Genomic DNA, 23551 nt, shown 5'->3' on the forward strand with positions numbered 1-23551 from the left:
TAGATGCAGGTCCCCCAGGGGTGATCCCAGCTCAGGTTAAACTAAATCTCTGAGATCCCTCCCAGCCTGACATTTCTACAATGCCAGTCCCTACCTCTCTGCACATCAGTTTCCCAGTTTGCAACATGACTAAGCAAGGCTGGAGGAGATATGCATGGAAAGATAACGTAGTCCACATCCCATCCCTCATGCACAGGCCTATACCAGCAGGCCCCAGGAATGCCTTGAGCTTAGTGGACTTTTAGAGCCCTACTTTGCATCCCAAAACTGACCCGAGTTGGGGAGTGTAAGGCAGCCCAGGACTCTCAACCTTGCGAGTGGGAAAATCTTCATTCAGAGGGGATCATACTAATTACTTCTGTTGGTATTGGGCGGAAAGGAGATGCCTACAGGGTGCTATACCTGTGCTGCCCTAAGAGCTAGCACAGCCTGGGTGTCTCACGGCTAGTTTAGAACAAGGGTAAACAACCTAGGGCCTGCAAGCCTGATCCAGCCTGCAGAGCCATTTGATGGGGGTGGAAGGGGGGGCTTCCCCAGCATTCCCTGGGGGCCTTCAACGGCAGCAGAGGCTGGATCCTAGTAACCATTCATCTACCTGCCACTGACCTGAATGGGGTCACTCTGGCCCACAACCTAAAAAGGTCACTAACAACTTTTTTAGAAAGTTGCATGAATATATGTAAGGCCTGACTGTCCTCTCATTGTTATTGGTGCCAATCTTGGGGTGGGGGATAACCTCAAGAAAGTCAGTGGAGTAACACAGGCTTTACACAGGTATGGAAATAGGTTTGAGCCCTTAAAACTGGATGAAGTTCTTGGTCCCCTGCAGGGAATCCATTCAACCAGTATGCTGATGGGCTCAACTGACAACACCCCAACAATCCTGGCTGCAGGATGCCTTGGGAAGATGGGGCACTAAGACACAAAGGAGATGGGCTAGCTCAAGTTCCAGGCAGCAGGGCAGCAGGAAACCACTGCAAACCAGAGGAGAGTAATTCACAGCAGCCTTGACAATGCTGCTATGAATTACTCTGCTCTGGTTTGCAGTGGTTTCCTGCTGCCCTGCTGCCTGGAACTTGAGCTAGCCTGCACCCTCTCCCTCACAGTAGAGTTTTTTTTGTTTGTTTGTTTTTTTAACAGATCTGGGAAGCCCAGACGTGGCCAAGCGCCCCTCTTCCAGGCAGGGGCCTTTCTAATGGGACCATCCAGGCCAAAACCTGACAAAGAATTTCCAGATGTTTTGCATGGATCTAGCAATGGCACTGCCACCCCTCTGCTAGGTAGGCTGTACCACAGTCTTATGGGCCCTCCCCTGGCATGGGGCTTCCCCCAAAATACACCTTGCATTCTGCTCCCTTAATGCCACCCTATTGTTACTGCAGGAGGACTTGATCTGGCCCCCTTGTGTGAATGCCTGATCACATGTCCCCAGCTAAGGATGGGGGAGAGTTGGGGGGGGTGCAGGCAGAGGAAAAGGATACTTACTACAGTCCTGGGAGTAATGCCGGCTGACAGCAAAGGTGAAGGTGGGTGAGGAGGGGCTGGTGGTGTTGGCAGGGGCAGAGTTCATAGCGCTAGATACAACAGAGGAGGCAGGGATGTGCTTTGCCTTCAGGTCGATGCTGGGGCTTGTTGGCTCATCTGGAAGAGAGGGGAAAACCATGAAACCATGAAGCTAGAGGCAGTGAAAAGCACAGCAGAACTCCACAGCAAAGACCCATGTAGGGAGGGGCAGATGCCTCCCTGCCAATGGTTCCCATGGGAACTTTATGTACCCCTAACAGGCTCCAAGGACCCCAAGGGCCCCTGCTACAGGATGCTGGGACTGCAGGGCCTGAGATCCAGAGCAGCTGAGGACCCAGTATTTCAAAGATCCTCTCCAGCAGCTCCTAAAGAATGCAGGCTGTGTCCATTCCAGCTCCTGCACTCTCCACAATCCACTCCCTACACAATCCCATATACAACTCCTGCGAAGAACCAGTCCATCTGGTCTAGGAACCCCCTAAGCTGATGCTAAGGGGAGCCCCAAGACATGGTGCTGCCATGCAGTAAAGAACAGATGACACTGCTCTCTGGGGCGGTAGGAACCGTGACTGCTTGCTCTCTGTCTTCAGGCTTCATGACAGGAAGCCAAAGTGACTCTTGTCACTTTAACTGCAGAGAGTACTGGGCTAAGCTTGCCGTGCTGGGCTGCAGAAGAGGGCAGGCTTGCCATTATGCAAAGGGGAAACCCCTGTAAGTGGCTGAGGAGCCACCTGACCAGAAGGGGTGGTGCTTACAGGTATACAAGACAGGTGCTTAGGGCAAAGAAGGCAGTTGGCCCTTCAGGCTGCAGGGAAAGGCACTCCTGAGAGAGAGGGTCTTCAGGAAAGCAGCCCACAGACATTCAAGCTACCCAGAGAAGCTGGATGGAGAGCGCTAAGGGGGAATTATAGCTTGCTAGCTCATCAGGTTCTAGGTATATATAACTGCTGCTTGCTTCAAAGCTGGACAGGGGATGGGATATAAAAGGAGGGTGCTGGCAAAGCCCCCAGAGAGAGGGTGAGGAGGATGAGGAAAGCCCCTGAGTCACTGCAGCTGTACTGCAGTTAAAAAGGAGGCTTTTGTGTGCCTGGGCAGTCTCGTGCCCCCAGCACTCTGATGAGGTGGCCCCCTCCACAGAGAGGATAAGGAGAACAAAGGAGGTCCGAGTTGGGAGGACAAACAATGGTCAGACTGAAGAGGGATGCAGGGAGAACAAGGGATCCTCGCTGTGCCAGCCCATGTGCATCTCGGGCAGCAGAGTGCCAAGGCTCCCATTGTGCTGTGAGACCTGGGTTCTCCTCTGTGCAGGGGAGACAGTATGTACCAGGGAGAAAGGCCATGCCACCATCTGAGGACATCATAGGGAAAAACAGCAGAGGGCATGGTGCCCGGTGGGCTGAGAGAGCCTGGCACTGAGCAAGCCCAGGCTACCCCCTGGCCACTGGGTACAGGCCTGGTTAAGCTACATGAGGTAGGACAGCACAGCACAAAGGTTTCATGAGAGGGGTGAGAGCTGGAAGGCAGGCAGAGGAAGATCAACCTCTTCCCCCAGGACCTTGGTTCTGCACAGCCCAGGTGTTGGGAAAATCATAGAATCACAGAGAAGTAGGGCTGAAAGGGACCTTCATAGGTTATCCAGTTCAACCCCCTGCCTGAGTGAGGCAGGATCATCCCTATCAAAACCATCCTACACAAATCCATAATCTAAGCTCATAGTAAAACTACTATCAATCCTGACATAACACAAGACCTGCCACCCTAACCTGCCACTGGTAAAGCAGGGGGACCACGGCAGCCAATGTCCTGCTGCTGTAAAATGTTAAAAAATGCTGAAGAGATCTCAAGTAGAGTCATGCCCCACCTACAGAGGAAGGCAACACCCCTCCCCCCCACATCTGTATCATTGTGACCATCAGGTAAAACTCCTTTCCGACCCCAAATATGGTGATTGATCTGAACCTGAGCAGAGGGGCAAGATCCTCTAACCAGGAACCTCTGGCTTTGAGTCCCAGCAGGACCACTTGTCCATCCCAGAGCTACACACTGCATTCCCCAAAGCAGTGGGGCGTGCCCAGGCCAGATGTCCAAAATGGTGACAGCTCCCAGCTGAGGCTGCCTATGCCCTGCAGTCTCTTTCTGTCCCATCCTGCTCCACACTGGAAACACCTTTTTGCTTCAGTCTGCTCAGGGGGCCTCTGTTCTGATTAGCACAGGATCCCACAGTAGAGGGGAGAGGCACTGGCCTGGTTCCAGTCCCAACGGTGTCACTGAAATGACCTTGGCTAAGTTGCTTCCCCTATGTGTGCCTGTTTCCCTTGTTCACTCATGTCTCTCTTGTAAGTTCCTTGGGGCAGGAACCCTTTCACTGTGTCTATACAACACCCAGCAGTACAGACCCCCAACCTGGGTTGCAGCTCCTATGTGCTCCTGCAATACAAGACAAGGGGAAATTCCAGCTCATGGACTCTCCTGCCAGGTCTGAGAGTGGTGGCTAAGCATGAAGAAGGAACCATGGAGAGCAGGCATGGGGAGGTTACAGGTAGGTGTGTGCAGGACAGCAGGGACTCAACCAACCCCTCAGCTTTCCCTTTTGAGCCTGGTGCTGCCTCTCCCCAGGCTGGGGTGGCTCCACAGTCAGGCCATTGGGCTGCTTTGATCCCCTCCCTTCTCTAGGTCCTGATGGGCAGTGGCCATTGGCTAGAAGATACTCCCATGCTGTGACTGCATGGAAAACCAGGCTCTGCTGCTGGCCAGGGAAGACCTTGCCAAGTCTCTTTGCTAAGCTATGGCTGGAAAGAATGACTGCTGGGATGCACCGCCTGGGAGGCAACGGCCCTTGCTAACCACATCTCTGCCCTGCCTAGGCGAGTGCCGCATATATTACTCATGCACCTTCGATTTGAATGGAGCCATAGCAGGGGAAGTGACACTGGCTCTACCACTGATGCAAAGCAGGATGGGGAGGTGGGGGGGAAATATGTCTCAGGCCAGGCCCTAGCAGAAATATGCCCACTTCAGCAAAGCCAATAGTACATGCATGGGTCCTCTGAGTGGTGGCCTCTGCAGAATCTATTCTAGGGACAGGAGATGGCCCGGCCCTGTAGAGGTAGGACTCTCAGGTTCATGGAAGAAGCATAGGTACAGCAGGGAAGGACACACTCTCTGCCTAGCAGCAGCTCAGCAAAAGCCTCTGGACCTTCCAGTCAGGCACTTTTAACAGGCCAGAAAAGAGGCCAGCTTCCACCAATAGCCACACTGCTCTCAAGGATGTAGATGTGCCACGGCACATAGAACAGGGCAGCACTGGGTAAGAGCTATCAGGAAAAATCAGATGATGCCTGGATGGGAGGCAGAGCATTCCAAGCCTAGTGCCCACCACTACCAGGATACACAGATCCACTGGGATGAGGCCATTTGCATGTCAAAGTCTACAGGAGCCCAGTGGCTTGGCCCCTTGACCAAAAGGATGCTTCACGGTGTTTCCTTGGCTTACCCCAGCAGGTGGATGGAGGACCCTTCTCCCCACTCATCTCCTGCACATGCAATGCTCTTGCTGCACACTCCTCTGGGTGTGACCCGAACATCTCAGGGGCCATCAGCCCAACACATTGTGGCCTGCATCCTCTTCCTGATCCTGGACTTCCATTACCCTCAATTATTGTGGCTTATCCCCCTACCACCCAAGGTAGCCCCAGGGTTGGGCGTTCAGAGGCACTCTTCCCCTTGAGATGGAGTGAGCATGCTAGGGGGGAACCCAACTGCATTACCAAAGAGCCAGGCGAGGCACAGCTCCCACTCACCTATAAATGGAATGGATGCCAAAGAGTCTTCTGGTGCTGCCAATGGTGCTATCCGCCGGGCAGGCCGCTCCACTACCTGCATTTCTCCTTTGCTGCTCACCGGTGGGTCACAAATGTCCGTTTCCTTCATGTCATCAGGAAAGACAAAGTTCATCTGCCTCAAGGGAGGCGGCATCTTGCGCCCAGTGGGTGGCTTTTGCCTGAGGACGACCTCCTCCTTTTTCTCCTCTGCCTCAGGCTGCAGCCGCTCCATCCCCTGAGGTGGGGATGGCTCAAGAGGCCTTGTACTGCTCTCACGGCTGGTCAGTCTTTGGTCCTTGGGGATTTCCAGCCCACTGCCAGAGGTGGGGTCTGGGCGAGGGGAGGCAGCAGTCGGCAGTGACGTGGACAACCCTGGCGTGGATCTGTCTGTATAAGGTGCTGGTTGGTTTCCTTGCCTCTGTGATATACTAAAGGTTGGAAGGCCACCAAAGGTAGGGTCCCTGAAGGAGAGCGCATGGAGCAAGCCAGTCCTGCGCTGGAAGGAAGGACTGTAGCTCCTGTAACCGATGTACCCCGAGTCATCCACACTCTGGAGGTTTGGCTGGGAGGGATGTTTCTGCACGTGCATGGGGGGAGCTTCTCTCGAGGAGGAGGAAGAGGGGGCATATGAACTCGGCTGGCTAGGCTGAGTTCGGGCAACCTGCCCATGGCTGGGCCTGTAGAATTTCTCTGGAGGCCATACACACTGGTCCAGCGGTGGAGATACCAGTGCACTCTGCTCCAGTGCTTCCATGGAGCGCCCATACCTCACCAGGTAGTTATCAGACCTCGCCCGGTAAGCCCAGCTGTCATGGCTGGGCTGTAGCAGGGTGTCTTGAGAGGCACTGTGAGGCCACCCTCTGGGTGCCAGGGCATCTCCCAGGCGATCTTGCGAGACACTGCGGTACCGGGGAGGCATGGCATACCTCCGCTCCTCTGAGGCACTCCTGCGTGGTACTTGGTTGGAAATCCAGTTGGAGAGTGCCTGCTGGCACTCCAGCCTGCTGACAGCCTTGGTGCCACCCGAACCCTCCCAGGAAGGGCGGCCCATGCCAGCAGCCGCCACACTAGTATCACGGGCATCCTTGAACCCGCAGTGAGTCCGATGCTCCGGGAGGTGCTTGGGGACCCCGTAGCATGTATGATTGGTCATGGAGGAAGCAGGAGGGACACCATACCTCTCTGGCAAAGAGGGGGCTAGAGGACCCTGGCAACTGCTGCTGGAGACGTGCGAGAAGGTGCCAGGAGCTGGGGCAGGCCTCCCCAGTGGCATCCCTGCCCTCTGCTGGGTCATTCCATACTGGATCTCCTCAGTCCGGTGGGCTGGGCTGGAGTGGGTGCTGCCAAACTCACGAGGGGCTTCACTCCTAGCCTCGTTCCACGAGCTGGGGATGGGGCTCGTGAGGGATGTGCTGTGCAGGGGCGAAGACAGGCCTGAGGATGAGGGGCGGTAGGGCCTGCTGTCTGCTTGCTGCCCCTGCAAGGGCTCTGCTACCATCACCTCCCGGGGTGGTGGCCTGGACTGGAATGGGTAGGTCTTCCGAGGGTAACAGACAGGAGGAGGCTCTGGGATGCTCTGGGCCCCTCCGGCATATGGTTCATTGCCCTTCAAGTAGGCATCTTGCGAGTAGGCCTGGGGAAAAGAAGAGGGAGAGCAGTTAGGGCAGCCAGGATTCAAGCATATGAGACATTTACACCCCCACCCCCACCCCACCCTGTTTGCCTCCTGATCAACAGGGTTAAGGTCATGAGCACTGAACAACAAGCCATCTAGAGTAGGTCTAGAGCACTTCCACAGCATGCCCCATAGGACCCCACACACTTGCTCCACCTGTGCCAGTCCCAACAACAAGAAAGGGAAGCTGCCCTGCACTCAAGCCCTCAGGACACATCACAGCTGAGAGAGGCATGGGGAGTGCACCCAGAAGCACTGTATAAGCAGTACAGGCATACCTGTAGGGGGTCAGGGAGGGTCACATGGGCAACAGTGCAACTGGGCTAAGAGGAATAGACAGAATGACGGCACCAGAGTAGGAAGGCACCAAGCCCCTGGAGCTGCTCTTTGGAGGGCACATGACAGACCTGCTCAGTTACATGAGAACTTATGGAAAACTGAATGCTAGCAATTGCTGTGTCCACTGGGCAGCAGTAACCTTCATGTTCCCTACACACTCACTGGCTTCCTGATATGCTCCCAGGGTACAAATGACAGAGAACAGACAGGTCCTTCAGCTCAAACATCTGGATCAGTAGGTTTCAGCTGGTAAAACAAACTGTCCAGCTGGACAGGATGCAGCCCAGAAGGGGGAAAGCCCCATGCAGACTGGTGGGCAAGGCCACTGATGGTGTTTGTCAGTGACTGAACACCACACTGCCCTATAAACACCAGGCACCACTCACTGTGCATCTCTCTTCCTCCCACACGACAGACCTGATTCCCCTTTTACCACAGGACTGAGCCAGTACAAGGGCAAAAGCCAGACTGAAGACTCTGGCCAGGTGAGTCCTCATGGCCACTGCAGGGGGAAGCAAAGGGACAAGCCCATGGGGCACTGAGGTGGTTTGTGGGGAGAAAGGCCCATAAGAACTGCTGTGCTAAGCACACCAGGTCCGTACCCCTCCTACCATGCTGAGCGGGTGCCTCAACAAAAAGCTGAGATTCCCCCTGGTGATTCTGGGGTTCAGGAGTTGTGGGCTCCTTCTGTGGCCCCCAAAATTGAGGCACCTAAAACCAGCAGTGAACATCATGACCTGGCCCCTCACACTGGCCTGGGCAGGGGCTGTCTCAGTTCTGCTCGTCACACTCCCTTCCTCCAATCCCCTTCCTCAGCTATTTGCTCCAGAGGCAGAAGGTGACTAACACTCTCTAGTCGCTGCCAGAAGCCCTGCGCTCCCCTGATTGAACAAGACAATGAACACCCACAGCTCCGCTGGTTCCCATCATCGCGGCTGCCAGCTCCCTACCCTGCCCTTCCCAAAATACCTCCTGACACACCGCTGCCAGGGTTTCCTTCTCACCTTTCACAGGTAATTCTGAGTCAACTCATCTGGCTGCAGGCAGAATGCAAACCCCCAGCTTCCTCAAGACATGTTTGCCTGCCATATTCCCCTTTGGGGAGGAAGCAAAGCCTACACATGGTTAAGAAGAAAGCCTGGCAGTCAGGATACCTGGATTTTGTGCCCAGCCATGCAACTGTTATGATGCATACATTTGGGAAAAGTCACTTCTTTTGTGCCTGAGTTTCCTCACCTGCAAAATGGGGCGCCAGGCAACAAAACAATATCTGTTTGTCACCCTCTGCCAGCTGCTGCTCATGGGGATATAGGATAGGAAGGGGCATCCTGGGCTATTAAATCTAGTCCCCTGCATTGATATGGAATCATTAATCAAAGGAAACCCCAAAATCAACACTACTACAAACCTTCCCCACCTACAAGGAACACAATCTGCAACACCAAGAACACCCTGTAACACATCCTGGGTAAAAGCCAGGGAGAGAAGGGCACTGCCACTGCTCTGACAGTGCAACAGCTGAGACGCAATTAGGCAATATGCTCAGAAGATCCTAGGAAAAGGGGCAACCTTCCCCCAGGAGGGCATTTCCCCTGCAGGGAGAGAAAGGACCCATATATAACAATGATGGCCACTTTCCTTACTGTGCTCCTGAAGGGTGCCCGGATGTCCCAGTGGTGAGTACAGCATAAAAACTGAGTAGACTTGAACTCGAGCATGGCCAGGCTTATGCTCAGACCACTTCGATGCAGAGATACCAATGCCCTTGACAGGTGCCTCATGACTTTGCTCATGGATTAAAACAGAGAACAGTCTTTCCCATCTGGGGAGTGAGCAATCTTTTGACCTGCTCTCCAGGAGAGGAAGGACAGCAGGAGCAAGAGCTCTTCAAAGGAAGCTCAGGCTATGGGCTCTGTAGATGCAGCATATGCAGAGGCCACCCTGGCAGCTGCCATGTTGGGATGCCTCGCAAGCTGCAGGGACTGGAGAAAAACGTCCCACCAAAGGCTCCACCAAACCCAGACAACCTGTGTGATGGTGATAGGGATGGAACCCTAGATCTCTGTCTCTAAACCACCTGAGGCTCTGCAATTGGAGCTGAGAGACCCACACTAGTTAGGCAAGGCTGTCACACACTCAGCATCCTTGTTGCTGACAGATACTACCACCCTGGGTGGGAAGGGTAGGGGCAGAGCACCTCCCTGACCGGGAGGTGGTTACAGGATTAGAATGCCCAGCAGCTGACCCAGGCCGGAGTCACTGAACCGTGATATCTTCCCCATACCCCAAAACCTTGGAAGCAATGGGCTAAGCCAGTTTTGAAGAAGAAACAACCCCCACCGTAAGGTAAACAGGGCACAAAAGTGGATCCTAGCTCAACAGGGAATCACAGCTGACTTGTTGACTACAGCCGAACAGGCAGAAAAGTGATGAGTCAGGAGGGAGCGGGTTTCATGGGGAGGAGCTGATTGCCTGGCCTACAGAGCTGGAATGGGTCCCATCCAGGCTTCAACCCAGCAACACAAGGTCGGGAAAGCTGGTCTTTAGCCTTCTGCAGCAGGCGCTGTGTTTCTGTGGCATGGTGTCATATGTGCGTCTGGCGGAGTCAAGCCTGAGGTTTGTTCCCAGAGAGAAAGGGTTAAAGACTAAGCAGTGATAGCAGAGACAGGGCCACATCATCTTTCCTCCTGATACCCCACAGTGCCTAACAACCAGCCGGATCTGATTAAAAGCAAATCACAGGCAGGGCATTGCTTCATTGCAACTGGAATGCAACTGCCTCTGGGGTGGAACGTGGTGGTTGTTAAACACCGCACAGCAACACTCCAACGGTTGTTCCAGAGTAAAAGCAACGCTGCAGCTGTGATCCCACAGCTGACTTAGGGAGGCTGGCATTGGGTCAGAGCTAGAAAACAGCCAGGATGTAAAGACTTTACACCCTTCAAATAGGGGCAAAGTGCCAGAGACCCTGCCCCATGCCTGCAGATGCTCTTGGATGAGAATGTAAGTGTTTCCAGTGAAGTATGATGCTGAAAGCTCCCTGCACACACAGTGCTCCCATGGACACTGATGGGAGCTCCAGGCACTCCAGATATGTTGCCATGGCTCCCCAGTTCCTGAAACCATCCAGCAGTTAAAACTACCTTGGTGATATCACCTGGAGGGTCCAACCCCTAGGATCCACAGCAACCTGCCTCCCAAAGCTGCCCTGGATAAAGCACCTAGAAGTATTTTCCCTTTCCTTTTCGCAAAGCTTTCTCTCTGAGTGCTTCCTCACCTAAATGGGATGACCCCCCCTGGCCCCTAAGGCCCTTGCTGACTTGCAAGTCAGCCCTTGGGAGGCTGATGGAGGGAGCAGAGCCCCTGGTTGCTCCCAGGCCAGCCCCTCCACCACACTGGAATCCTGCTACATGTCCAACCAATGAGAAAACAGGCGCCTTCTGATCCAAAAAAGGAGCTGTATGAAGTTGCAACGCACTCGCTGAAAAGGCTGAAACTCCAGAGTCCTGTTCCCTGCACTGAAGAATCCCTTAACACACACTCACACACACACACACCCTTTTTTTTTTAAACCCTCTTAAGCTTCAGCTACAGAGCTAAACTCTCACCTTCAAGGACTAGCTTGGGAGGCTTCATCTGTGCCAGAATTGAGGGAGATATACCTGGCAACTACACAACTCTTTCTCCATCCTCTGCACAGACTTTGGATGCCCCTTACACAAAGCTTGTCCATACACTGTCCACCACAACACTGCCTCAGCCCAGCTGGCTCTTTTGCCCTTCCATAATCCGCATGATCATGAATCAACAACATACATGCTGCACATCTACATGCAAGGAATGATCTATATGGTCCTGGTGTAACACAGCCCCCACCCCCCCCACAGACACTGCAATGATTACCTCTCTCTGTTCAGCAGCCTCCTTCTCCGACTCTCTGCTCCCGTCCTTCTCTCCACCCCAAGAGCAGGGATGGCCCAGACTAACATTTCCTTTCTTTCTCAGTTTTTCCTTTTAAGCTGTTTGGGGTTTTTTTGGCCTGGGACGTCCTGAGGTGGGAGGGAGGAGGATTCTGACACTGCCGGGACGCAGGGTGCCTGGGGGTGAGGCCTGCCATTGGCTGCCGGGGCCGGCTGCACACCACAGGAATGCCGACACACCCCTCCAAGCAACCCGGCCAGCCGGGGGAACCCGCACAAAGGTTTCTTTGGAATCCGAGCAGTGGAAATGAAGCTCTGGCATCCAGCTGCTTACATGTCCCTGGGGCTCCTCTCTCGCTGCCCTCTGCTGCCAGTGGGCTGGATCCCTCCAAGACAGGGAAAATCTCCTTTCCCTCAGTGTTAACAATCCTTCAGTATGAACAAACATGCAGGCACCCTGCCACATGCTGAGGAGCACTGGGCCAAATCCATCCCTGGGGCAATTCCAGAGAAAGGGCAACACTTGATCACAGCTGGGATCGGTCTCACCTGGTAGGCATGGGGTTGGCACCAGCGGCTTCCTAGGAAAGGGAAAAGGGGCTCTGTGCCTGGCTCTGCCACTGAGCCACAGCGGGGCCTTGAGCAAGTCAATTCCTCTCTCTGTGCCTCAGTTTCCCACTGCACTCTCAATCCCAACTGTAGGAAGCAGGGAATCTTGTCTTAGAAGGTGTGGAGAAAGAGGCTCCAATTCAAGTGCTAGAGGCTCCACTTCCTCTTGAATAAATAACACTGCTGATAGCAATGCTGAGGGGGTGCAGTTTCTTCCTGACCTCAGGCTGCTAGTGGCTGTTGATGTACTGAAGCAGTGGGGTTTGTATCCCAGGTACTGCAGAGCGATGGCCTGGGGGTGGACTCTGTCCCAATACACAGCAGATACATGCAGCCTGGGGCACTGGATCAACGTGGGACTCTGGGGCCCTGGTCATGACTCTCACGCAGTCCCTGGGCCAGTCTGGGGTACTCTGGACTCTATCTGGGTCCAGGAGGTAGATGTGGATCACAGAAGTTCTCCCACATCCCCTCCCATTCTGTCTGACACACATGTGAGCTTCCAAGGGGTGGAAATACACTTGAGAAATGCACCAAGGCAGCCAGGATTTTCTTGCTCAAGGAGACATCTTCCATTCCCCAACAGCCAGTGCCCAAGGGGAAGAGTGGGGGGACAAAGGGAGGAAGGGTCCTGTGTCACCAGAGCCTGGCACTGTTTTGTGGCATCATAACAACAAACCCAACACACCAGGGCTCTGGGCTGGGTTGACTCTGTGCCCTTCTGTGAGACAGCAGCTCCCAGGCTCCCCTGACATGGGTCATGCTGACCCCCAGAGATGATGGGTTTCTCAGGTCAGAAAGGACCCTCCTTGTATTCCTGTCACCTGAGATGCTGCCTCACACAAGCCTCCAGCCATTCCAACATCCAGCCTAACAAGCTAACGCAGATCTCAGTGGAACGATCCTGTGTGAAAGCGAAGGCCCCAGGGCCCTTGACAGTGGACCATTCCTCTCACAGACAAGAATCTGCAAGTATGAACTCAGCTAGTGTCACCTGCATCGTTGGCACCATGCCCAGCCCAACACACCCTGCCCTGCCACTGTTACAACCAGGCTTGGCTTGATTCCTTCTCCCTACTCAAACCCTGCCCTCCTCTTCCATCCCACTCAAGTTCCCCTCCCTTTGTTGCATTTTGCTCCACTCTCCCAGGGCAAGGGATGTTTGCAGCTGCTGCAAAAGGGGTGAAGGCCAGCACTAGGGGGAAGGGTAAGTCCAAGGCAGAATAAGGGTATGGATTTGAAACAGGATGAGCTGCTAGGACCCCACACATCCTCTCCAAAGTGAATGTAATAGCAGGCATCCAGCCTTTCCTACCCAGCCCCGGAAGGAGCCTGAAAAAAGAATACACCACCTTCAAGGGCAGCTCCCAAATGCTGATGCTTGGCGTTTGCTAGGCAGGAATGACTGTGATCACAATGGGCTGGTATTACAAATGGTGTCTAAAGACCTGGCCTCCAACCCCATCTGCCTTATTTCTGAACCAAGGAGGGGTCCAGATTCAGAGGACTTTGCAGGTCTCCATCTTCACCAACAGCTACAGCTAATCTACCCAAATAAACCTTCAGTGCTAGCACTGTCCAGATAACCCTCACACTACAATCAGCTACATCCAGAGCAGACTCACTGAAGCCTGAGAAAACATGTTCAGCCCCACTCAGCATCCCATTAGTTTTTTGGAGGCTCTGCCAACCTTCTCAGGTGCAACATCTGATTGGCACTACAGCTACACCGTAAGCACAAAGCAGGAGTGGTCAGACTGCAGCCCAAATAGCTGCCACTGCATGACATGTGTGCCCTTGTCCTTCATGGAGAAGTGCACTCTGTGGAGAATTACTAGTCTCAGCATGCAATAGGGAAGAGAGGGGTACATGAAAGAGCACAGCATGCTGGAAAACGTTATCTATCCCTCTGATTGCTGCACCTCTACGATCAAGGGTGAGGGTGACAGCATTCCAGTGACGTGCGGCTTCTCACATCTCCCCTGACAAACTCTCCATGCAGCCCACACATCCCTGAGTTAAGCCACATCCTTGCCAAATTTAAGCGACAACTTCCTTCTAAGAGGCCCAATGCAGCCACTTGTGAAACATTTCCTGGACTCCTGGAGTGCAGCGCAGCTTACAGCTCTTGGAATTTCCCTGCATGTCAGTGCTCTGCACAGGGCTCGGTGCAGGGTCTGGGTGCCAGTACATGCCTTAAACTAGTTCCCACCCCTGCAGAGGGAAAAGGCTCCACACACAGAATAACTCATTCCTGAGAAAGTGGCTGGAAAGCTGCCCCTGGCCTGAGAGAAGGGGGAGTTCTCATTAGCAAAGGACTCACCAGCTGAAGAATGTCTTCATCTTTGGGCATAATAGAGAGCTCCAGCACATCATCACTGCAGAGAAAGGGAAAGGCAGTGTCAGCATATCAGATGCAACAGGCACACCAATGGTCTATCATATACAGGCTCTACATCCATGTGCAAACAAGGAGTAATGGCAGCCACCAGGCATTGGGACACCCCTGTCCTATGTTCCAGAGGCCTACCACAAGCATGTCCAATGTGGGCCCACACTCTTGACTAGGAAGCAGGAGGTAGTCTCACTGGCTCCACAGGTAACAGTCTGCAGACATTAAAGAAGCTCCTGGTAAGGACTCCAGGAGTCCTACAAGCTGGGTTTTGCCACCACTTCCCTTCACCGAGCCTGATGTTTCCCTCAGCTGGTGGCAGGATCTCCTCGAGAACCAGACATGGAGCTAAACCGGTTTTGACAGCAGCATCAACACAAAGCAACCCAGCTGGGGCCAGCTCAGGATTCCCATTGGTATGACAGGGATCCAAGCTGCTATCTCTGGAATCCTGAGATTCCCCTTTTCCCCAGCTGCCTCGTCACCATCTGTCACTAGGGACTTCTGGGAGCTGAGCATCTCTGGGATGGCTGCAAGATACTACTGCAGTGCCAGCGGCTCAGGATCAAGGCACAACTTGGGCTCCTGGGACACTTGGAGTGAAATTCCAGCTCAGTTCCCCAGCTACACACAATGCTCCCCACAACCCCTCAAGCCCTAGGTACAGTTGATCTTGGGCACTGGGTGGTCAAATCCATTCCTACAGCCCTTACTTTGTGTACAGGACAAAGTTCCCCAGTCCCCAGAACAGCTACCGAAAGCTGCAACCTAACATGCAGTCAGGGGAGTCACCCCTTTAGCCCTAGTGGCTGAGGCTTGTGCTTTTTGGCGCTGGGAGTCCAGCACACAGCTAGTTAGCCACAGAAGGAATGGCAGCAGCCGGGTACCCCAGTGGGCCATCTTCCTACCCAGAAAGCATCAGGTCTGGGGAAGCAGAAAGGACTTGGTTTTAATGCCTAGAGGCTGAGGTTTTTGTAGTGAACACTTGGAAGGGGATCAGCATAAGCACATGTTGATGTAAATAGTTGCTGTAAATAGTTCGATACACATGATAACTTGCCTGCCCTTTTCACCCCAGGAGAAGAGAGCAGTTTGGGCCTAGCAGCAGTTTGCAGAGACTGCTCTCTAATTAGTTCCCTGTGACTGTAGGTTTCATTATATTGGGCAAGTATCGTCCCCAAGTTCATACTATAGCTTTGTAACAACATTGTTGGGAGTGTGACTGCGTGGGCCAGAAAAAGACCAAGGCTCTGAGAGAGCCGGGGAGTAGAGAAAGGATGTTTCAGGGATGACCAAGAGAAAGTCCCAGGGAGGACAGAGAGAGAGAGAAAGGAATAGCACCTGGGAGGAGAGAATAAAGTCCAAGGAAGTACAGAGGGCACTGCACTGGCACAATATAGACTAGTTGTTTTGAAGCAGTCGGCTGTGGGATGTCGGCACTCTTCATGCCCGCCCCAGCCCTTTGAAAAAGAGAACATCGCTTTCCTGGGAGCTAACCAAAAAAAAGGAGTTGTCTGAGGCAAGGGTGCTGTGGCTCACCGGGGAACTCAGGGACAAAGATAAGCCAGAATCTTGAGTCACAGGTTTGGCCCCTGACATGCCAAGCCAGGGATGACTTCAGGGGGTCTTCTTAATAAAAGGGAGACCAAACAAGACTCTTTCTTGAGGCAAGGCTTCCTCTAAAAGCAGTGCTGATCTGTGACAAAGGGGAGTCCCTGTCATCTGTGTATGCTCCACCCATTTGCTGCATGGGGCCACATGTCAGTACCAGCTCCAAGGCCAAGGCCTGGTCTGGGCAGGGATGTGCTGCCTTCTGACTCAGACAGGTGCCTGCTGTGACATGTCTGCTCTACCCCTGGGACTCGCGTCACCTCTCCCTGACACTCTCTCCACCTGTAGCTCCCTCCCTCCCACAGCACCTGCTACCTCCTCCAAGCTCATTCTGCAGAAGTCACCATTGCTAACCCTAGGTCAGTAAAAGTGCAGGGAGCTTTGACTCCTAGTTCACCTGCTTCAGACTAACCATCAGACTACCCTCCCGCCCAGAGAGCAGGCTGGTGTCAACAGTCCCCTCTGCCCCCCGCTCTAACCACTAGACAACATTCTCCCCTAGAAACCACGATGGAACCTAGGTGTCCCAGCTCCCTGTGCCCTTGCTCTAACCATTAACTCATACTCCACTTGAGACCCAGGACCAGAACTGAGAGTTTGAGTTTCCTACATCCTGCTCAAGCCACAAGAGGCTGGGGCTGCCCCTCTCTTACAGGCAGCCCCAGCCACCAAGGTGCCCATTTCCTCCTCAACAAACCACGAGCACAACAGACACTAAGCACAAGCCACAAGAAGAAACTCCGCATGAACCCAAGGTGGCTACACTTCAGCTTCAGAGCCCAGTTTGGTACTCACTATTCCCGCCCCCACCCTCTCACAACTACCCCAGGACATGCCACTTGATATTTTTCCAAATACATATTAATGCCCAGGCCCATGTATTATACTGAGTTCATATCCAGATCACTTTTGCTTGGTTCATTCCCCAGTTGCTATATTTAGGAGCCATCCAGGTCAGCTGTCTCATACATAATCTAATTAGTAATTAGATGGTGCGATGCGCACAAATCCAGGTCATTCATTAAATCACTGCTGTAAAGAAAGAGGCGTGCTGGCTTTCCCCCAGCCTTTTTAACAAGCTTGCTGGAGACACAAAGGGGGAGTGGATTCTGCCATATAGGCTGGCTCAGCCATAACCAGACTTTTATACCCCAACACCCTTCTACTGCTGTACCAACAGCAGCAGCACCACTAATCCCAATAGAAGAAGATACGCAAGATTTCCTGAAACCAGCCTGTCATGGATCTGTGCACCCAGAGGGTATTTCCAAGGCCATGGGTGGGGTGGTATGTCCAAAGGGCTCATATTCATGCTGGATTTCTCTGATCCAGCCACTTAGGTAATACCTCAGGGCAAAGGTCTTGGGGAATGCAGCTGCTTTAATGCCTTTTTGGCTACATGGGAAACAGCTGCTAGCACTCACCATAATTACCTGGTGCCTACAGCTGCTCTGAAAACCTGAGGCGCCCTCCCCAGCCTGTCCCTCCTCAGGCCAAACCTACATTCTCCCTGCAAGTACATAGTGTGGAAAACGCCCATCAAATGCCTGGAGAATGCAGTCCAGTCCTGAAGGTGGCAGCACCTGAGCTGCTGAAGCTCACTCCCCTTGAAGGACTGGGAGAGAAGAAATGTGAAGCAAATGGAGGGGCAGTCAAGTATACTGGGGATAAGATACTCCTTCTCAATGCAGCCCTTGGGATGGTAAAGCTGGAGCTATGTAATGCCTGTACAAAATAGCGTACACCCAAGTCTTATGCCATGTGTGTGGCTCATGAAGACCTCCTAGGTGCCAGGAAGATAGATAAAAGAACTATGGTCATGACCCTCTCTGAGGTGCCTAGTCCCAGCTGTAATGAGACAGGTCTTCTGACCAGTCCACCCCTACTATCCAATCAGATAAGACAAACGTTTCTAAACTTGGGTTAAGAATTCAGCACCTGAATCTGTAATGAGGGCACCCTAAATAGGCAGCCTAGTTTTCAGAGGTGCTCAGAGTCCATAGCTCAGTGCCGGCTGCTGAGTGTTCAATGCCACTGGAGCAAGACCAATTGAGACTACCTAAATATGGATTCAGGACCAAGACTTTTCAAAAGTGACCGGTGACTTCTGGCGACTGGATAGGCCTTACAGGCCGGATGCACATCTGTTGGAGATGCTTGAGGACAAGTGCCTGCTGCACCTGTGCCAGGGTTGGACTAGACCCCTGACATCCCTTCCATCCTTGTAATTCTAGGATTATGGACTTGACTCGAGACCTCCTCCAGGAGCAAGTGCTTGGCATGTGATAAAAATCAGGCCAGAAAGGTCTCAAACTGGTTACCCTGAAATCACCAAGCACTTGGGAAAACTGAGGTCTTAGCAACCTAATGTGAGTGTGAATATTGTGGTCTCAGCCTCTCAGGGTCATTGAACTTCAGCCCATGAACTCTCCCCAGGATATGTGTCCTGCTCTGTACCCAGTGGGGAGTGAACTCACCTGTTCTGGATCAGTGCTATGACCTGGGAGTAGGTTTTGCCAATGATGCTCTCCCCATTCACCTTGACAAGACGGTCTCCTGCAGAAGAAGGGGAACACCACAGGAGTGAATGGGGGGGTGGGGGGCAGGGAGCAAAAACATCTGCAGTAACCACAGCAACACAAGACACCCCTTAAAGACATGCCACTCAATAAAAGGTCCAACCATGCCCCAGGAGTGTTAGTGTGTCTCAGCACATTGAGAGGTCCCATCTGTCCTCACCAATGACCCTAGAGGTCATAAGGCAGAGGAACCTGCTCTCCTCTGCACGCACATATGTAGTTTCCTTGTTCCAGTCTGTTGTGCAGACATGTTCCCCTCTGCAGCTGTCACAATGCCTTGACACTGGCAGAGCTAATGAGTGCCTGGTGCAAGACAGCCGGATACAACTCATGGAGGTGATGGCAGCCTCTCTTGGCACCACTCTAAGCTCCTGGTGGGGCTCTTGATTGGTGTAAATCAGTGCTGCTCCACTACTGTCAACAGAGCTGTGCTAATCTATGCCAGCTGACATCTGGCCCAGAGGATCTTATGCACTCATCGCCTTCCTTCCCTTTTGCTTCCTGATCATTTTAGCTGGGCAAAAGCCGTCCCACCCTGAGTTCCTGTAAAGCAGTTCCTGCTGGCGCCCCCAACACCTAGGGGACCAAGCTGCCAGGTTCTATGCTCTTGCATTTGACAGTCAACACTGGGCGGTGGCAGCAGCAACATGGTCCTCTACAATCTACATGACCAATTCACACAATGTCATACGAGACATGGGCCCATGTAAAAGGTCCAACGAGACTGATCCCTCTCACCCACCCACAACCCTGTGCAAGGTCCCCACTCTGAAGGCAGCAAGAAATGTCTAGAACAAATTTGAAAAAAAGGCAAGGATGATTTTCTTCCAGACTGGCAGCCCTCTGAGGTAAGGCCTGTCTGTACTATTTTGTGCCCAGTGGTGAGAACAGTGGAGCTCTCTTAAAAGTGTCCTAGTGTCAGCTGCAATAGAAATCACAGATAGGAACAATCTCAAACAATCTCAGGAGGCACCGCTCTCATTTTCTGGTTTAAGCATCCTAGCCCCAAAACACTGCAGTTGTGAGAGGGAGAGAGACACTCTGGCAACTCCTGGGTAACAGGGAACAGGGTGGGCATGAAGAGAGAGGCAAAAGAGAAAGTGAATGAGAAACGGAGGGAAAAGGGGGGAAATCGGTACCTAAGGAATGTAGGGAATCCAAAGGCACGATCAGGAACAGTTGGTGCACTTTTACATGTGCTCTAGGTGTGTGGGAGATGACACCTTCATTAGAGCAACTCCAAAAGCCACTCTTATTAAAGCACTGCCATATCTCCTGTATCAGTGCCTCCACACTTCAAAATAGTGGTGGGAGCGCTTGAACTAAAGCTCATTCAACAAGCTTTATTTCAAGTGCCTCCATCACCATTTTGAAGCGCGGGGATGCTGATACATGAGACACAGGAGGCTGGAATTCCAGTGCATCAGAGCAGCCTCCGCGCTCATGCACAGGCACCCTTGGTTTCCAAATGCTCTGCAGCAATAAAAAGAGGAAAGGCTGAGGATTCTCTACAGAAACAGACATACAGGCACACACTGTTTCCACTCCTCACCCTACACCTGCTTCCATTAGCCCCAAAGTTTCTGGAGGGCAAAAGGCACTGCCAGCTCCCAAGCACAGATTCTATGCTGCTCAGGGCCAAAAGGTCCTGGGAGCCTCCAGATGGAAACGGAGATTCACACCTTGCTGCAGCACACCCTGGCTTCACTGTTAGCTTTGGGTTCTACTAGCTTTCCCTGATGATGGGACAGTCATGCTCTGCACCCCAAAGGCAGCTTACAAAGCACTGAAGAGCTGGGACAAGAACAGTGCAGGCAACCCCAGAGGGATGGGGATGACAACAAGGCACCCAAGCCAGGCATGAGTTTATGGAGGTAGCACTAAGGATCCATTACAGCTCAGCCATTTCCTGTGCACCCTAGAAGTCCTGTCAGCTCCCTCTCCCCATTAGTTCATTGCCATTTCAGAAACAATTCTCACTCTGACTCGGCTCCATTACCAGCCCCTGCTCCCCAGCTGAGTGGAGTCAAGATAAAGCGAGGGAACTGGCACGGGCTGGAACTAGGAGGACCTAAGTTCCTTTCCTCCTATCTGTGTAAAATGGCTTTGCAGCCAATATAGGAGAGTGCCTGCCTATTCCCCGCTCTGACCCCAACTCTGTTGGAGCCTCTCTCTTGATTCCAATGGGTTTTGGAGCAGGCCCTACATTTTACAGGCTGCCCCACAGGATTTGGACCTTGGGAGGAACAAGCCCTGCAGAAGGCTGTGGAGGATGAATTTGGGCCTCTCCCTGATACAGTGTTTTTAGCTTTTTTTTCTTGTTTTTAATACCCAAAATAAAAGCCTATCTTCCTCCTTGGAGCAGTGTTCCACCAGGCTCCAGCTAAGGATGCAGGGTTTTGAGTGGCCGTTGGAGTTTTTAAAACAGACTATTTTTCTCCCATTCACCAAAAGACATGGGATTAGAAGAGACAAAAACCAAACCAAACAGGGGGTTATTTCCCCAAACAAGCTCCTTATTCCCCCACAAGCAGCACTTGGCCACTGGCTTTTTCAGATTCCTCTGATTCCCCATGCTCACAAAGTGGCAATCAGTGATACCCAGTGCAGGGCAGACTGCAGCCAGTCCCTCACACTGCTAAAGAAGCCAAAACACAGACACACACCCGTACTTACCTGTGCGGAGGCCAGCTTGGTGTGCAGGCCCATCTTCCTTCACATTCTTCACAAAGATGGTATCCATGGGCTCCAAGCGGCTCCGCTGGGGACCTGTTCCCAGAAAGAAAAGGACCGTGACAAGCTGGTTGGCAAGGGAAGCAGGAGCATATCACAGGAGTTCCCCTTGCAGCACACCCACACATGCATGCACACACACACACACACACACACACTCCACTTGCACACATCTACCGTGGGGTTCACACACACTTCATACAGAACATACCCACACACCAATTAAACAACCCCTGAATCATGCTTACACACTATAGCTCTACAAGCCTAAACACCTCCCCCTCCCAAAGGACTATACCCTACCATGGCTGAGACATACCACCTCTTCCTGGGATGAAAGCCCAGATCATTCATTTTATGCTGGGTCCCCCATTGAACTCCTGGAGGCCCTGTGCCTTCCTAGGAGGAAAGGATGCAGCTAAAGGAGCAAGAACAAAGCCCAGAGTCAGCAGTCCCAAGGGATAGCAGGCTAGGACTACAGAGTTTCACCAGAACTACATGTTCTCTTCCTATCACCCCCTCAGACTCAAAACCCAGGTGCATCATTTTTGTCCTGACCCATCACCATCCCACAATCCTTTACAACTGTCAAGGTCTGGGGTCAGGGCAAGAAGATGCAAGTGATTTTGGAGTATGGGATGGGAATGGGAAATGAGTGGGGGACAGCCATGGAGGAAGGAGCTTGGGGTGGGGGGAGGCGGTATTTACCTAGACAGACTTCATATCCACCGGCAGAAAGACCTGCGTGAGAGAGAGCCCAAAGGGCACCAGATTCCCATTGCTTGGGGGCCTTTGCAGCCTCCGTCTGTTCTTACTCTGCATCCTGTCCGCGCCCCACAGGCCTGGCACTGAGTAAGGATCACCAACCTGAAAGCTCCTCATCAAGCAGGGAGCACTGCTATCTGTTCTGACTGCATCAGATCTGTTTAACTCAACGCCTGCCTTGAGGTGGAGTGCCTAAGCGCTGTGCTTTAGCCCTATCCTCTGCACAATTCACAGCTCCATTAACCATGAGAAAGCCACTTCCAAACCTGCCACCTTGCCCTCCGACACCCGACCCTTAGCCACAGGTCTACAGGATGGATCCCCCTGACCCTGGGCACGCCCATTCCTCAAGCCCTAGTAGACCCAATAATGCACCTGGAAGAATTTGAGTCCAACTTAAGTTCAGTCCCAGAAGCCAAACCACTCTATGACTGTCCAGAAGGGTAAAGAGTGAGCAGAAATGCAGAGAAGGCTGCAAGGGCACCACATGCAACAGTAGAGCACTGAATGAGGATGCTCAAGGACTGGATTGAAATACACAGGCAACCCCCCCAGGACGGATCCAGCAGAATTTCACAACACTGACGCTGACCTCAGATGACACCCTACAGACATTGGGGGCCCAGCCCCCATTGACCACAGGACTGAAGAGAGTTTGGTGTATTGCTGGAGGTGCAATAGGGTCCCTGGACTAGTGCACCACGGGAGGTTGATCATCAGTAGCAGGCAGAGCCATGTGTGAGGAACCCAAAACAGGAACAGCGGGATTTGTATTGGGGGGTGGCATTTGCAGAGTGGTTGGTGCACATGGAGAGCCCAGGACTGGGATGGCAGGAGTGGGGAGGTTGCAGGCCAGGGTTGAAGGGCACTAATAGAGCTGAGGAGCAGGACTACAGTAATAAAGAGGCTGAAGGAGAGGACTGGAATACACAGGTCACATTGGCAGCGCTGCGCATGGAGAAGGCATCGAGCAAGACTAAAATAACTCGGCCCTTGCAACGAGGATGGATGAGCTGCGACAGCCCAAAGTGCCCTGCATCCCTCTGACATTAGCCCACCTCCTGAGTGCTACACTTGCCCACAGACAGACTTGATGGACACTGGAAGGCAGAGTGCCTGTCCATCACTGTCATGCCAGGGACGCCACTTGGCACTGGCTTGGGGAAGGAAGCAGAAAACTAGTCCAAAAGGCAAGCTGCAGGCCAGCTAAAGTCAAGGTGAAGCGGGACAGGATTTATGTATTGAAGCTCCTGCCGCCTGGCACTGGAGGGGGCATTACTTGGCATCCACACATGCCCCCAAACCAAATGCTGCTGCCGCCTTTTCCACTAAGTTAAAGCTAAGGCAATAGCCTCTGAGGTATAAACTTCCATCAGGTCACAGATCCCAGCTGAAATCCCAGCATTAGCAGCACCAAAACCTATGAATAAGCAGATTCCCCTCCCCAGGAGCCAGCCAAGAGCCCCCAAAAGCCTGGGGAAAGGCAAGAGTGAGTCAGCTCTGGGGTGTGGACTGGAAGGTCCTTGCTTATTTGTGGGGACATGGAGAGATCTTAAGGACCCCCATATGAAGTATGCTGCCCT

General features: G+C 52.9%; 1 protein-coding gene across 7 annotated transcripts in view; it reads right to left on the reverse strand.

Annotated features, from left to right (window-relative positions):
* The window catches only part of ARHGAP23 (Rho GTPase activating protein 23), a 142640-nt gene that overhangs the window by 32547 nt on the left and 86542 nt on the right, over window positions 1-23551 (reverse strand). For 6 of the 7 annotated variants that reach the window (XM_090044587.1, XM_090044586.1, XM_090044585.1 and 3 more), the window contains exons 4-8: window positions 21147-21239; window positions 18369-18447; window positions 14212-14266; window positions 5325-6978; window positions 1486-1641 (exon numbers count right to left, since the gene is read on the reverse strand). In XM_090044587.1, the coding sequence (XP_089900713.1) occupies window positions 1486-1641; window positions 5325-6978; window positions 14212-14266; window positions 18369-18447; window positions 21147-21239 (2037 nt within the window). Of the gene's footprint in view, window positions 1-1485; window positions 1642-5324; window positions 6979-11262; window positions 11403-14211; window positions 14267-18368; window positions 18448-21146; window positions 21240-23551 lie in introns of those variants that run through there. The other variant, XM_090044588.1, reaches the window with a different exon arrangement.

The sequence above is a fragment of the Crocodylus siamensis genome, chromosome 4, assembly GCF_052110815.1.
Source record: "Crocodylus siamensis isolate JL-2025a chromosome 4, ASM5211081v1, whole genome shotgun sequence".
Lineage (NCBI taxonomy): Eukaryota > Metazoa > Chordata > Crocodylia > Crocodylidae > Crocodylus > Crocodylus siamensis.